The 17,302-nt window shown below is 43.7% G+C and overlaps 2 protein-coding genes across 2 annotated transcripts in view; both read right to left on the bottom strand.

Annotated features, from left to right (window-relative positions):
* The window catches only part of LOC133123832 (fucolectin-1-like), a 128,437-nt gene that overhangs the window by 5,179 nt on the left and 105,956 nt on the right, over positions 1-17,302 (bottom strand). The window lies entirely within an intron of this gene.
* On the bottom strand, positions 620-10,030 carry LOC133134014 (uncharacterized). Its single transcript, XM_061250368.1, has 6 exons — positions 9,660-10,030; positions 5,868-7,480; positions 4,747-4,916; positions 3,899-4,044; positions 2,773-2,891; positions 620-1,046 (listed from the first exon to the last, which is right to left on the bottom strand). Exons 2-6 carry the CDS (start codon positions 7,472-7,474, stop codon positions 914-916), a joined length of 2,175 nt encoding a protein of 724 aa, XP_061106352.1. The 5' UTR covers positions 7,475-7,480; positions 9,660-10,030; the 3' UTR covers positions 620-913.

The raw sequence follows: 17,302 nt of genomic DNA, 5'->3' as shown, positions 1-17,302 counted from the left end.
CCTCCCTAGTTCCCTCCATGTGTTTCCTTCCCATCCCTGTCCTCTCTCCTCTCCCCAGGTCCCAGTCAGGTAGGAGGTTCGCCTCTCGCCAACATGGGCAGAATATCTCAAACCTCATCTTCCCTCCCAGATCCGCTGGTACTGTTGTATACTGAAGACCTATAACTTTTATTGCACTTCATTTTACTTCTTACTTACTACTTTATTTTGTATTGTATGCTTTGTTTACTGTGTTAACTGGTGGCCAGGGGCTTGTTTCACAAACGTTGCAATGTGCTAGCTGAGATCTGCCAGATTCCAGAGATTTCTCCTGTTGCAAGCGCGTCCATGTAGGCAATCAGTAAACCGGCTATCATTCTCATCCGCCTGCTTCCTTTTGGTTTTCCATTTGCGCACAGCATCAGCGCTCCTCAGCAAAATGGGTGTCACCGATATTTCAAAGGGTGGGAAAATAAGCCTAGACTTCATGGTAACGGTGTAATGGTGTTTTGTCATTTTTAATATCCAAATTAAGCCTAACAATGTCATCGAGATGCCATCCATCAAATAATATATTCACATCCCTGCAGACTTTTGCCTTGCATGTTTATTCCCATACATAATAGATACAGTAGATTCATTGATAAGAATAAGATTAGACTAGACAGATTTTGTTAAAACAAGCTAAGCAGTCTTACACAGACAGTAATTGGTAAATTAATTTATTATGATTTTTGAAATATTTTATAGCCTAAATAAAAAAAATTTTTTTTTAAAGATTCAATTAAAACATATCTCTAATGATTAAAAAATTATGTGACACAATCTATGCTGCACAATGCCGGATAACACAAATCATTTTTTTCTCAATTACTAATAACTAATATCTATAATTGACTGCTTTGGAAAGAAAAAAAATAAGGATTCAACAAGTTTAAATACATTGTTTCTTCACAAGAGAGTAGAAATTGCTGTCACGTTTCCCGCTGTCTCTATAGCCGTAGTGACACATCAGTCCATGCCTCGTTCGAAAGAGTTTTCCTGGAATGCCTGGATTGCTCTTCTGACTAGAAACAGAAAAACAGTTATTAAAAGTCAAATGTGAAACCGCTCCCACAATAAGTTATTGTGTGTGTGTAGTGTGTGAGTGGGGAGGGACCCCACAGGGTTTTGTGATGTGTCTAGTACCCTCTAGCTTACAGCTTGCTGCCACTGGCTTGCCCATATGGTGAACAGGGAAGCAGCCCTGTCTGTAAGTCTTCTCTTTTACATTACATTAATGGCATTTGATGCTCTTATCCAGAGTGACGTACAACAAAGTCCTGGTGAAGGTCATGTTTTGCAGACTCATTGAGAACATCACTGAGGATATTCTCCCAGCACCCCAGTGTGGTGTCAGAAAGAACAGAAGCACTGTGGACATGATCTTCACTGCACGCCAGCTGTAGGAAAAGTAACTGGAACAAAAAGAAGGTCTGTTCATGACCTTTGTGGACCTCTGAAAAGCCTGACGCTGTTCACCGTGACCTTCTCTGGAAAGTCCTCCTGCACCGTGGCTGCCCCAGGGAGTTTGTGAACATCTTGCAGCCGGTCCATGTGGGAATAAGTGCCACGGTGATGATAGGGAGACGAGTCAGAGCCGTTCAGTGTTGGCACCGGCGTTAGACAAGGTTGTGTGCTCTTTAACATCTTTCTCCTCTGTCACAACTCCTGCACAGGGACGGGGGGAGTAGGGATTGGGGGAACCTTGACTTCCGGCTGGACAGGAACCTCTTTGATATCAGGAGGTTTCATACGACCACAAAACTCATGCATGCATGCATATTTGAGCTATAATATGCTGATGACACCCCACTCTTACAGCAGCGGTGAGAGCATACAGCAGAATGGGGCTGTCTGTTAACATCCACAAAACAGAAGTCCTCTGCCCTTGGTCATGTGGTATCCCAATTGAACATCCCATCTTCCCCATCTCTGACTCTCCACACTTCAAATACCTTGGGGGCATCCTCTCACTGCAACATCTACCTGGACATCCAGAACCAGATCAAACAGGCCTCATCCTCCTTTGGACGCCTCAGGGATCAGATCAGCAACCTGTACCTTACCAGCAAAGTCGCAGTGTTTCAGGCCACAGGTCTGTACATATTACATGTGAAATGGCTTTAGCACATTTTGAAAGTGTCCTGCATCTCAGATCGTCCGACTAACAACAGCAGAAGTGTCAAAGCTACCATGGTGGACCACCAGCTGAGATGGTTTGGCCACCATCAGAATACCACAGCACCACCTGCCCCAGAGAATCCTTGACAGACACATGAGACTGGGTCATCTCTCTGCTGGTGGACAAAAGAAACGCTACAAAGACCAACTGAAGAGCTCCCTCCAGAAGTGTGGACTAGACGCTGATGCACTGGAGAAAATTACCTCTGACTGGACCAGTTGGTGTAGGTCATCTCATGACGGGGTAAAGGAAAACAGGCTGAAAAGTACTTGGTGAAGAAGCAAAGGAGGCTTTGAAACCATGGCTGCAACTGACAGAACACGGTAGGTTTTCATGTGCACTGTCTGTGGCAAGCAGTGTGCATCCCACATCAGACTTTACAGTCACAAGCCAACCCATAACAAGCAGTAGGGGTCAACCTCAGACACAACAGGTTACCTTAAGCAAGTAAGTAACTGCATGTGTGCGTGTGCATGTGGACTCCCTTCATACGTTTGCAGTTTGTGAAAGCTGCTGTGTTATCGTCCACCTGTGACTGAAACCAATATTAAAGCTGTACGAAGACTCACCTGCACACCAGGTATGTAATCCAGGGCCATGAAATAGCCTGGCCAATCTCTACAGTGTTGTGGTATATCCCTCCACTCAACCACTGCACTCCGCTGCTCCCACAGGGGTCCACCAGCACCTGCAGAAACAACCCTCTTACAGTCACACAGTGATGACATCAGACCTTATACAGTCACACAGTGATGACATCAGCCCCTCACTAACAGGCCTCATACAGTCTCACAGTGATGACATCAGGCCTCATACAGTCACACAGTGATGACATCGTAGACAATTGTAGACTATTTCCTTAGCGTCCCATCGACATTAGAAGTCACTGACTTAGGGCAGGCGTACTGTACATTATATGACTTGCGGGATACTGATTGTTCTTTTCAGATCGGGACCAAAGAATTTCTCAACATTGCTACTCTGTGGGTGTGAGATATCATTCTGATTTGATCCAACTGGCTGACAGGCTCTGGATTGTTTGTTTGACGTGGCTTGACTTGAATTTGTCAGGTGTGAGAGGCCCTGTGAGCAGATTCTGTGTTTTGATTCCCATTGCCGACTCCGTTTATGTTTTTCAGATCAGTTCCAGAGCCCATATAGTCTATGCCAGGGGTAACCAACTTCATTCATTAGCTAGAGATCCTGTTCAGCTGATATTAATTATGCCAAATTAGGGTTGAAATGAAAATCTACAGGATGGTAGATTGCCAGGAACAGGGTTGGTGACCACTGGTTTACGGTTGTCACGATCAGACCCCTCCAAGTGTGAGACGCCATCCAAGCTCCCGATTTTATAACCCCTGAGAAAATCTGAAATGTACATGCGCCCTTAACCTGACTTAACAAGCTTTTGGAAACTAGCCAATCTAGTCTGCAACAAGACCAACACTAGTGAGGTGAAAATATTTATTGTAGTTGAATTTCTTATTGTTTTTGTTATTGTTATCATTATCATGGCTGCTGATGATGACCAAAACAGAGTAACAATCAAGAGAAAAAGCACATACATTCACAAACATACGCACACACAAATACATACACATAAACTCACACACACATACACACACTCACGCATACAGTCACACATACACACACTCACACATACATACACTCACATATACGCTCACAACATACCTGAAAACTGGTAGCCCTCCTCTCCTTCCAATCATATTCATAATTGCAGGTGTTGACACTATGGATCCAGATCCATCCTCCATGCCATCCACCATCTGGGCCTCTAGCTCGACAAATATGGTGTTCGGTTCGAGATTTCACAGTATCTGTCAAAGGACAGCAAACGGAGAACTCTCACTCATTTCTATCAAGCTGATGAGCTGTCATTGAGGATTTACATTCATGCTTAGTGCTGCCTGTGATCTCATCAATATAGTGCACAGGGCTTCATGGTCCTGAAGGGCAGATTGTCTGCTCTCCTCTTACCTAGGAGCCCATCAAGTACATTCATTTGTCTGTTAATTACCAACATGAAGATAAAAGTGGGTCCACATTTGGATTTCAGGGCCAAGATTAGGTAACCGGGCCATTGACTTCAAAAGGGTCTTACTTTACATAATGTTGGCACTGAATAATGCTTGACCACCATGTGGAGTGTTTAACCTTCAAGTCTATGCTAATTATTATTTTCACTACAAACTTAGTGTAATGTGTTACTATAGGGGGGTGTCATTGAAGCATTCATAGAATCACAGGACTGTACGTATTAATTTACTTAAGGATTCATGAACATCTATAAAGGTGCTATGACTGTGCTAACTGTGGTTTTATGAATGCATCATTGACACCCCCTATAGTAAAGAGTATCCAAGTAGGTTATAGGGAGAATTCATGAACATCTATTAGGTGCTATGACTTTGCTATAGTGAGGTCTTTGAATGCTTACTTGACAGCTCTTTGTAGTGAAATTTTACAACAATAATATCCTCAAAAACTCAACCCTGATGCACCCTGATTAAGATACGTACGTTGTGGAATACCATCATTCTGGGAACGAGGAACCCATCTCAGGTTCTGGTAGCGGCATCCCTGTGAGTGTGCATCATGTCCTTCCCACAGAACCCAAGGACTCACGCAGGAACAGCTCCGGACGTGGTTTGTGGTGGAACATTGTGCATTTACCCCACAGCGAAACACACTGCATCCGTCCACACATTCACCATTGCGGCAGACCTCACTTTGTCCACACGCACTGTCCTTGATACATCTGTCACAAGCTGGGGGAGTGAATGAAGGACAGGGCTGCTGGGTGCATCGGTAGGTGTCACTGGTCTGCCCTTTGGCGGAGGCCCAACCCCCATGACAGGAGGATGTACAGACTGTAGCTCCTTTCTCAGGTGTACACACGGTGCTCCCCCTCTCAGGATGAGCGTAGCAGACAGGAAGGACTCTCCATTTTCCTTTAGAGCACTGCTCCGTCTCTGGAAAGGGCTGGTAATCATTCTGGCATGATAGTGGGACCTCCTGCTGGTCTGTGCTGTGATAGGGCTTCTCACAGTAACTGTTGGAGAGGAGCTCTGCCTTGAGTGGGCCACAGCCATTCCTGTTGAACAGCCTCCACTGCTGAGATATATACTCTTTAAACAAATTGATCACATATTCATTGGACCTCATATGTGCACGTCTGTGTACCATATTTTGTACAGCTTTAGGGCCAAGCTGCAGTTCTTCTGGAGTCACTGGCTTTTGTGACTTGTGTTTGATCAACAAATATTTCTGCCAGCCTAAGACAGCTTCCTGCTCCATAGCAAACATAATGCGAACAAAATAATCAATTCTCTCACTGTAGGATTTAGAGCATGCTGTTATAGGATTTGAATGATCAGCTGATTCTGTGAGTAGTAATTGCCGAAGAATGTCCAGGATATTTGCTTTATCTCCAAAGCCTTTTCCCTGCATCATCAGATCAAACTTGTGCAGCATGAAAGGGAATGTGGTGCCTTCAGTAAAAATGGTTTTGACCTCTAAGACATACTTATCCTGTGACATTCTTTCCTTTTTAAGAAAATTGTGCACTTTTGCCAAATATGTGAATTTCTTAATGACAGTATCGTATTTAACGAATATGTGTGTCCACTGGATGTCTTGCCGTAGGTTGTCCAGCTGGGCTCCTATATATTCTTTCATTTCCCGAAGATCAAAATAAATAGCAGTCAAGTCTGGCACAGGCTGGAAAGTGATACCAATGAGCTCACTCTCCACGGCTGCAAAGTCAATGTCATTCTGTACACTTCCCTCACAGGTTGGGCCATAGAACATTTTCTCACACTTACAGATTCCACCTGACGTGTCCTTAATTTGTCTACATTTACCATTGTTACAGTTCACATCAGAACAAGGACGGTTTTCAACAAGTTTCTGACTCCTTAAATATATTGTAAATGTTGTGTAGCCTGTGTATTGCACATGTCCAGATAGAATCATCATCGTCATTGGACATTCTAGTTTCACTAACTCATTATCGACTGTTTGATCATAATCTGAAGGCTCATGAATGTATTCTACATGCTTCATAGCGACACTTGAAAAAATAATGGGCCACTTGGAAATTTTGTTTGCACAGAGTTTTCCATTTCTATTCCATTCCTGTTTCATTGCGGTTTTAATGCCCCCTTTTACAGTGAACCCTTTCTCCCTGTGTAGGAGGTGTATCACTACTTTGTCTTGAGCGATAACTTTAATGGAGTTTCCATTAGTCCTCTCTTCTCCATCTTTTTTCTCATGTACAATGACTGTCCACTCAAACCAGTTGAACTTCTTGTCCAAATGCTTCTTGATCCTGTAGGCAAGATTTATATTATCTGGCAAAGGATTGGTCCCTATTTGCTGGACATCCTTCTCTGCCCACACCTCAAAGTTGTCTGTGCACTCAATCAAGACGTCCTGTATCTTTTCTTGGATGTTGGATAGCTGTGTGACTGCCTCTTTCGCTTTAAGCTTACCATCATATCCCTTTAAGGCATAATAATACAGATTCAGCTGCAGGCCAGTGACCATCAGGGAAGTAAAATATGAAGTGAATTGCACAAGGGTCTTAAAATCCCCTTTAGACTTTTGAGTGACAAGAACTAAAAGGTTCTGATTCAGGCTGGTTGGGTTGTTCTCAGTCAGGTATCTGTGAAAGTTAAAAACACTGCTCTCTGTTCCAGTTGTCTCGTAGAAAGTGACAAATCTTTCAGCCACTCTCATCTTCTCCTCTTTTGTCTTTGCTTCAGCAGCATGGTCTATGAACTCTCTCAGTTTAATCCAGGCATTCTTTATGTTGTTCTCGTCACGGGAGTAGGCGCTGGCATATGCTGCCCATTCAATTTCCTTTCCCAGAGTGTTTATTTGCAGTGCCATGGAGTCCAGTTTCCTGTTGACCTCTGAAAACTGGACCTTCATGAACTCTAACAATGGGTCCTCTTTTGGAATAAAAGCAAAGATTAAACCCACCACTGCTCCAAGAGGACCTAGATTAGCTGCAATCTTCCCAAGCTTGCCAAAGATGCCAATGGCTTTCTGGATAATCTTTCCCCCTTTTTCGGCTTTTGAAGCCCACTCTACCAGCTCATTCAGGATTTCTGACAATTCAACAGTGGTGCTGATACCCTTCTCCACTTGATCTACAACATCTGGGTCGAGATTGGCAGTTGAGAAGCTGCTGTACAGCAGGAGATAGAGCACAGCGAGGAAGACTTTTCCGGACTTCATCATTCTTTCCTGTATGACAAAAACAATCATTACATTACATTTGGCATTTGGCAGATCAACATGAACAACATCAATAAAAGACTCAAATAAATCCAAAACAAACACACTGCACTGGAGGTACATTTTTGTTCTTCAAGGATCAAATTTCCCAAATGTACCCTCAAAGTACAGTAATGTGGTCTTTGGGTACACATTGATATGTTTTCCAAGCAAAAAAGGTACAAATTAATTATATATTGCTCCCTGGGAGTACAATTTTAGGTGGCAAAAAAGGTTTGTCAAAAGTTTGGACAAACCTTTCCTTTTTCCTGCTTCTTCCTATAATCACAATAATACCTTGACGATATAATATAACGGATATATTCAATGAGGTCCATTGATTTTTGTCAACCCCCATAAACAAGTCAAACACATTCCAGAATGTCACATGCTACTTAGTATTCAAAGGCTGGCTGGCTCTTTATTTATAAGTATTCTGAATAATAATTAAATATTTCGAGAATATATGTAGATGCTCACGAACATGGAACATCTCAGAAATATTCAATCCAAAATATTGAGTGTATTTGAAATGTTACGCAGGTGAAAAAATGCTGTGTTGTTTTATGCAAGCCTAACAAATTATAAATAAATTGACTATTCGCTAAATTAGTCATCACTTCAATAACATGCCGGTAGTCTGTTCTTTGATGAGTTGGAGTTATACTGAATTACACATATCTTACACATGGATGGGGGTAACAAATTTCTCTGCAAGTACGTTACAAATGGTTGTAGTTGGGCATGTTCGTGAGAGCCAATACAATGCATAGATAATAAAATTTCTACAAGTACTTTTTTAGAAGTATACAAAGGTGAAACAAACAACAATGATATTATATGAGTGTCTCTCCAAGCACATTTTTAGAATGAGAAACTATTATGCATTTGGTCTGCTGGAAAAGGACATTGACATTACCTTATTTCTTGTAGTATGTGGATTTCCAAAATGCAGAGAAGGTGAGGTCCCCCCACACTTGTTTTACCACCCACATGTTGCAAAATAAGGAACCATTGTCGCTAAAGCAATGGCATCTAGTGATAGAACTGTGAGTTTTAATGCTTTCCAACAGTATATCCTGTTACCATAGTGATTGAAAATTGTGCCCTGAAAAAGGGAATGAATACCACCGGGGCAACCCGAGACCGGTGAGACTTCAGGGGTTACGAAAGATTACCCAGCCTCTGTATCATAACCAAATGGTCAGCTGTGTTAAAAGCTTCAGGTAGGTCTCAGAATACTGCAGCACAGTATTCATTTCAGTCAGGAGCATTGGTCATATCGTAGGAACCCTTGATTATAGCGGCAACAATGCTATGTATATTTCTAAAACCATTCTGAAACTCATTTAGCATTCCATGTTCTAATGAGAAAATATTTTCATTTTAAACTTAATCGTCTACAAATATGATGTTTCCATCAGATACCCAGGAAACTGGGCACTTGGGAATATGTCATTTAAACTCGACTTTGAGCAGTGCAAGATAGTATACTGGACGATTTTTCCAAACCTGCATAAATTCATATCACATTAATAACTTGAAAATCCAGATCAAATGGAAGTCACATAACGGAAGCCCCATAAATGACACATAGGCGAAAGCTTACCTTGATCTCAGCAGAGACTATGATATCGGTGTGTGGTCTGTGCTCATTATAAAGGCGATATGTTGACCCATTGTGTATCAAAACTTTGGCAGATATAATATTTGTTCAGTTCAACTTTGAATAACTTGCATTATTTTAATCCTTTAATCCAACCGTATACAACCCGCGGCAAGGAGATATTTGTTTAAGTCTTCAATTGAACTTTGAGTATATGCAAATTCAGAAAAATAACAGGACATTGTTTGCATTAGAAATTGTTATTCATGGTGGTACCTATGTTTAGGTAAGATGGACTGCCTTGATTACCCTCTTGATTAAGTACCATTTGAATGTGTTATTTTGGTTTTTTTGGGGGGGGGGGGGAAGTTTTACAACTTTTCTAACAAAGATCACTTTTGACCAATAACACCACAGATATTACTATGGTTCATAATGTATAAAACAAAAATCCACAAGCAATTTATTATAGGAACATTAGTTCTAATATTAGTCCTTAATAGTCAGCTAATATAATGAACAAGAACAAGGGACAATTGATACCTGATTGTGTAGGCTGCAGTTCCTTCATTTTTGGCAAAACATAATAACATAGCAGCATTTGTCCATAGAACATAATCCAAAAAGGCCTCGGGATCATCCAGGCGCTCTGTTTGCGAATGTGAACTGAGCATTTAGGTTTCTTTCGGTCTTTTGCTTCTCTCCCATGAAGACCATTTTGCCCAGTCTATTTCTAATTGTGGAGTCAAGAACACTGGCCTTAGCTGAGGCTACAGAGGCCTGCAGGTCTTTGGATGTTCTTCTGGGATCTTGTGTGACTTCCTGGATGAGTCATCGCTGGGTCCATTTGTCTGGCCAGCCACTTGCCACAGATAAAGACTCTCAGCAGGAAGACTGGACCAAGACGTTCAACATACAGCACACCAACCAGGACAAACAGAGAATGTTTGCCTCTGAAACATTCTGAAAAATTGACATGCCCCCATCTTGTGAAAAGTTCAGATGGCATCACATGCCATATCTATCAGGTGATCTCCCTTTATTCAAGGTGTGAATCCAACTGTATACTTCCTCCAATGAAAACCAGATCACCTAGCATAGAAGTATTTGCCAAAATGATGCATAAGGTCATATATCACAGAAGACCTTGCTAATGACTATTCTACATACATCACCTGTAGAAATGTTGGTGTTATTTGAAGACGATTGGTAACTTGTCCTGTAGCAGTGTAGCAGTGTGGACAATGAATCAGAGTTTTCAGCTGGAATGACAGAGTGGAATAATAAGGCTGGAAAACACTGAAAACTCTGCAGTACAGATCAGAGGACAGACCTGCCCACACTTTAACTCTGCAGTACAGACCAGAGTACAGACCTGCCCACACTTTAACTCTGCAGTACAGACCAGAGTACAGACCTGCTCACACTTTAACTCTGCAGTACAGACCAGAGTACAGACCTGCCCACACTTTAACTCTGCAGTACAGACCAGAGTACAGACCTGCCCACACTTTAACTCTGCAGTACAGACCAGAGTACAGACCTGCCCACACTTTAACTCTGCAGTACAGACCAGAGTACAGACATGCCCACACTTTACATCTCTGAACACACAATGCGTCAAATCTTAAATGGATAGGCTACAGCAGCAGAAGACTTAATAAGTCTAAAGAATAAGTATGATAAATACCTAATAAGGGGCTCACTGATTGTATACTTTCATTAATATCTTAATGATAATATATTTGATCCTTCCAAAATGTCAAGCAACATGTCCACAATAAATCATAAAAACATTTCTGGTTTCTGCCTTAATTTGGAGTGATGTGATGATTAGGTGATGACATGTCCTTTGGGGTCAGACGTACATGTCAAAAGCAACATTCCGCCAATGCAACTTGATAAAGGAATCTTTATAATAATCCAAATTACTGTGGGGACAAGATATCAAGTGATTATAATCAATACATCAGAGGGTACACTGTAAATGTTTAAGTTTTAAACATTGACTGAAAAGTTAAACATTAGAGTATACAGGGCGGCCTTTAGCGTAGTGGTTAAAGTACATGACTGGGACCCGCAAGGTCAGTGGTTCTAATCCCAGTGTAGCCACAATAAGATCTGCAGAGCCTTTGGCCATTGAGCAAGGCCCTTAACCCTGCATTGCTCCAGGGGAGGATTGTCTCCTGCTTAGTCTAATCAACTGTACGCCGCTCTGGATAAGACCCAAAATGCCAATAATGTAATATACTGTATTCCAGCACATGGCACAATAGTGTGTAAGAAAGTTGAAATTGTACAATTCTGGGCTGTAACATGAAGTAGGGATGTTTGTGGCTCAGTGGCTGTAGAACAGTTTAGCAGCAGCAAATATAGAGCTTGTGAATAGCATCACTGACTCCCCTGAATGAGTTCAGAAATAAATATCAAAGAACAGTGTTGTATCACATTCAAAACAAAAAGGTATGCAATTTATCACAACATTTCCTTAATAACGTTACATATTGACCTCACACAGGTTGCATGTGTTGTGGCTTTCTATTTCTCCATTCCCTATATAAAGGCAATGTGAGTGTCATTAATGATTACTAAATGTGCTATAAATCCTTTTGGCAGGCCTGCCACTCCCCACAGATAATGACTCTCACCAGGAAGTTTACTGAACAAGGCAGCATCAGTACACCAAAAAGGACTCAGCCAACACAAACAGAGAATGTTTGCCATCACATGCCATGTCTATCTGGTGACCTCCCTTTATTTATGGCGTCCAAGGTGTGAATCCAACGGTATACTTCCTCCAGTGAAACCGGATCACCTAGCTTTGCAGCAGCAGCAGTGAGAGGCCTGAGAAGCATTTGCTGAAATGATGCATGAGGCAGCAGTGAGAGGCCTGAGAAGCATTTGCTGAAATTATGCATAAGGCAGTATATCACAGATGACCTTGTGGAATGTGAACAGAGAATGTGGAATGAGGGTAAAGCTAGAAAAAAATATGGTGCAGAAAGATCTTCAAAGAAGGACTTGAAAATGAAAATGGACTATTTATATATTTATTAATTTCCTGAAAAGATAGTCTTGCAGTTCTCTAACTCTCTTCAAAAAGCACAGCACTGTTATTTTACTAAATGTGTGCATATGCCCAGGCTTTTCTCAAATGTTTTATTGGCTCTAGCCAATTGATTTAATGATACAATTAAACACAATAATATCAGAAACATAGATCAAAAGAGACTGGAAGTTCTGATCGCCCGGATGTGACTGCATAAGCCTCTGAAAAGTGGCAGGGGCATTACTCAACCCAAACATCATTCTACTAAACTCATAGAGCCCTGTGGGCTTTGTAAAAGTCACTGTGGTGTGATGGCACCAGCCAGTATCCACTGGTGAGGTTGGAAAAGAACCTGCCCTTCGACAGCAGAGTGCAAGACTCTTCTATCGCGGGGCCAGGGGAAGGCATATTTGGAGGTTACACTGTTGAGTTTACGATAATCTATGCAAGATCTTAAAGTGCCGTCTTTATTGGGCACTGAGACTATGGGTGATGCCCAAGAGCTGGTGGTCTTGCGGATCACTCCTGCCTCCAACATGCCTTGGATCAATGTACGCACCTCCTGGTAGAGATTTGGTTGGGTTTGTCAGTGGTACCTGCCCTGTGGAGATTGGGTGAAACACAGCATTGGCCTGTACACAGTCATGGGCAGACATGGAGAACACCTCTTTGTGCTCGCATAGAAAAGCATTTACCTGCTGTGTCTGTTCTGGGGTATGGTCTGCTCCACTCAGGCCCGCTGGGATGTAGACATCACTTGGGGTTTCAGGTCGCACCACCTGTTGCAGCTGGACACTCATGGTGTTCTGTGATTCCAAGATCAAGTCCACCCTCTCTGAGAAAAACATCAGTAGACATAATGTTAGCATAGCCACGTGGCTCAGCAGGGAGAACAACGTTAGACTAGTGAAGTTGGGAGTGAGCTGTTGTTTCTGGGTTTAAAGGCGCAGTATTGGTAATGTCACAGCATAAAAGTTAAACCGTGAATGTTATAAAATATGGTGCTAATAGTAGTAATAGCTGGATTATTGTTATTATTTCATTTTCTTGTTTTACTGAAATGGCTATGTCAGGATATGCGCATAGAGATTAATATCGGCTGAATGAAACTAATGACAGTATAAGCAACTGTGGTTTAGTTTCGTATAATAGTATATATTTAGCATTTTCCTAACAAAGATTACTTTTGACCAATAACACCACAGATATTACTATGGTTCATAATGTATAAAACAAAAATCCACAAGCAATTTATTATAGGAACATTAGTTCTAATATTAGTCCTTAATAGTCAGCTAATATAATGAACAAGAACAAGGGACAATTGATACCTGATTGTGTAGGCTGCAGTTCCTTCATTTTTGGCAAAACATAATAACATAGCAGCATTTGTGACTCATCTGTCCATAGAACATAATCCAAAAAGGCCTGGGGATCATCGCGAATGTGAACAGTGTGCATTATTGTTCTGCAGTGGGTTGGTTGCATTTTCTCCTGGATTCGTTAAGTATTATTTGTTTGCTTGCTGATTCTAAATTCAGTTTAGTTGTCATTATAGTGTTCTGTTGTGTACTTGTTTGTTTGTTAGCTATTACAAGTGGTGTTTATTTAGATTCAGTGAAACTGGGTTAGGTGTTTGTTTCTCTCAGGTAAGCTAGGCTATTAAGTTAGGCTATTGTTTTACTGGCTGGCAGGCCACAGCTTTTGTTGTAGGAGGAGCCAATACTTTGCACCCTGCTCAGGCTATTATTACTGGCACACCTGAACTCACTTCAGTGTGCATTATTGTTCTGCCGTGGGTTGGTTGCATTTTCTGTATTCAGCGTCAGTGTTATTTAAGCAGTTGTGTAGCGCACCAGCGGCAGCTGTGTGCCTCGGTGTACGAAGTCGCAGGTGTACAAAGTCGAGGGTGTCTATCTACGGGTGTCCATCGAGGCTGTCCGAGAGCCTGATGTTTGATTTTGTTTTTGCTGCCTGCCCTCATTCCACTGTGTAGTATTCCCCTTGTCCTCCCTAGTTCCCTCCATGTGTTTCCTTCCCATCCCTGTCCTCTCTCCTCTCCCCAGGTCCCAGTCAGGTAGGAGGTTCGCCTCCCGCCAACATGGGCAGAATATCTCTAACCTCATCTTTCCTCCCAGATCCCCTGGTATTGATCTCTGTGTGGCTGGTGGCCTCTGGAACTGCCAGTCCGCCGTCCAGAAAGCAGACTTCATATCTGCCTATGCCTCCCACCTCAACCTTGACTTTCTTGCTTTAACTGAAACGTGGCTCTCACCAGAGAACACGGCCACCCCGGCTGCCCTTTCCTCTGCCTTCTCTTTTTCCCACACACCCAGATCCTCTGGCAGAGGAGGTGGCACAGGTCTCCTAATCTCATCCTCATGGAGATCTAGTGTCTTCTCCTCATCCCTCTCCTTCTCCTCTTTTGAATTTCATGCGGTTTCTCTTACTCTGCCGTGCAAACTGTTTATTATTGTTGTTTATCGCCCCCCGGGTCCTCTGGGGAACTTTTTGGATGAGATGGACATCCTCCTCAGCTCCTCACCTGTCAATGACACCCCCCTGATCCTCCTGGGTGACTTCAACCTCAACTCAGAGTCCACCCAGTCTACCTTTCTCTCCCTCCTCTCTTCTTTTGACCTTACCTTCACTCTTTCCCCTCCCACCACTCCATATATCTGACCACTCCTTCATCTCTTTCTCTCTTCCACTCTCCTCTAACACCCATCCATCTCTCCCACCATCCACTGTCACCTGTCGACGGAACCTACGCCACCTGTCTTCCTCCACCCTCTCATCTACAATCCTCTCCTCCCTACCATCTGCGGAGTCTTTCTCTCGACTGTCTCCCGATGATGCGGCTACAACTCTCATGTCCTCCCTCTCATCTTCCTTTGATTCTCTGTGTCCCCTCACGACCAAATTAGCTCGGGCCTCCCCCCCCCAGTCCTTGGCTTTCTGATGCTCTACAAGCTGTCCGAACCGAACTGCAGGCGGCGGAGAGAAAATGGAAAAGGTCCTGTCTCCCCAGTGATATGGCTTCCTTCCATGCCCTCTTATCATCTTTCCATTCCTCTGTCTCTCTAGCTAAATCTTCCTTCTTTCACTCGAAAATTAACGCGGCCGCCTCTCATCCCCGCAAACTGTTTTCAACTTTCTCCTCTCTTCTGGCCCCCCCACCCCCCTCATCACTCACACCTGATGACTTTGTCTCCTTCTTTGAAAAGAAGGTCGATGCTATTCGCAATTCCTTCTCCCAACCCTCCACCCCTGCTGACCCTCCTACCCCCAAAAAGTTATCCTTTTCTCCCCTCTCTGACGCCGACACACTGAAACTCCTTACTTCCCACCGCCCAACCACCTGTCCTCTTGACCCCTTCCCCTCTCCCCTCCTACAATCTATATCTGATGACATTCTCCCTTTTCTCTCCTCTCTAATCAACACCTCCCTCTCTTCCGGGCCAGAGTCACTCCCCTGCTCAAAAAACCTACTCTTGACCCCTCTGCCCTGAACAACTACCGGCCTGTCTCTCTTCTTCCCTTTCTCGCTAAAACTCTGGAACGGGCGGTCTGCTCCCAACTGTCCACTTATCTTCTCCAGAACAATCTCCATGACCCCAACCAGTCTGGCTTCAAGAGTTGCCACTCCACTGAAACCGCCCTGCTCGCGGTCACTGAGGCACTCCACTCTGCTAAAGCAAAAACCCTCTCCTCTGTCCTCATCTTCCTCGACCTGTCAGCCGCCTTCGATACAGTCAAGCATGAGATTCTGCTCTCATCGCTGTCTGGGATGGGTGTCACAGGTTCTGCACTCGCTTGGTTTTCCTCCTACCTCTCTGGTCGCTCCTACCAGGTGACTTGGAGGGGTGCAGTCTCCGACCCTCACCCCCTACGAACTGGAGTCCCGCAGGGCTCGGTTCTTGGGCCTCTCCTCTTCTCGCTATACACCATGTCTCTTGGTTCTGTTATCTCTTCCCACGGCTTTTCTTATCATTCCTACGCTGATGACACCCAACTCTTCATTTCCTTCCCCCCCGACACCCAAATCACCACACGGATCTCTGCCTGCTTGGCTGATATCTCTGCGTGGATGACTTCCCATCACCTTAAGCTCAACCTTGCCAAAACTGAGCTTCTCTACATCCCTGCTAAGTCCTCTCCGTCAATCGACCTCTCATTGACTGTTGAGGACTTTGTAGTTTCCTCCTCCCGTACGGCAAAGAATCTTGGGGTGACTCTTGATAACTGCCTCACCCTGGCTCCACAAGTATCCTCCACTGCCAGAACCTGCAGGTTCTTTCTGTATAATATACGCCGTATCCGTCATCTCCTGACTGAGAAAGCCACCCAGCTCCTAGTCCAGGCGCTCGTCATTTCCCGCCTGGATTACTGCAACTCCCTCCTAGCCGGTCTCCCAGCATGTGCTATCTAGCCCCTCCAGCTGGTCCAGAATGCTGCAGCCCGCCTGATCACCAGTCCGCCCAGGTCGGCTCATGTCACTCCGCTTCTCATTGGCCTCCACTGGCTTCCTATTGCCGCACGCATCCGTTTCAAGGCCCTAGTGTTGGCATTTCAGGCTGCTAAGGGGACTGCCCCAATTTACATACAATCCCTGATCACTCCCTACTCCCCAGCTAGACCACTCCGGTCTGCCAGCTCTGGTCGCCTTACGGTTCCCTCTCTACGTGCACCTGGCGGTCGAGCTGCACGTTCACGCCTGTTTTCCGTTCTGGTTCCTCAGTGGTGGAATGACTTGCCTACCACTGTCAGAACAGCAGAATCCCTCCCCCTATTTCGACCCAGACTCAAAACCCACCTTTTCAAACTCTACCTTAGTCCTCCCTCCTGATTTCCCCTGCCCCTCTTTTCTGATATCCCTATCCTTGTCTAACCCCTCCCCCACCCCCCCCCCCCCCCAAAAAAAAAAAAAATGCACTTCTGATGACAACTATGTTTAGAACAGCATTTCCTGTGTATTTTGCTAGTTTCTGGATGTGATGCTCTGACTTTTGGTAGAACCTATGCACTTGTAAGTCGCTTTGGATTAAAAGCGTCTGCCAAATGACTAAAATGTAAATGTAAATGAAAAAGAACTGAGCATTTAGGTTTCTTTCAGTCTTTTGCTTCTCTCCCATGA

This window comes from Conger conger, chromosome 1 (assembly GCF_963514075.1).
Source record: "Conger conger chromosome 1, fConCon1.1, whole genome shotgun sequence".
Taxonomy (NCBI): domain Eukaryota; kingdom Metazoa; phylum Chordata; class Actinopteri; order Anguilliformes; family Congridae; genus Conger; species Conger conger.
The sequence above is the reverse complement of the archived record's forward strand: the minus strand, read 5'-3'. Positions and strand labels throughout refer to the sequence as shown.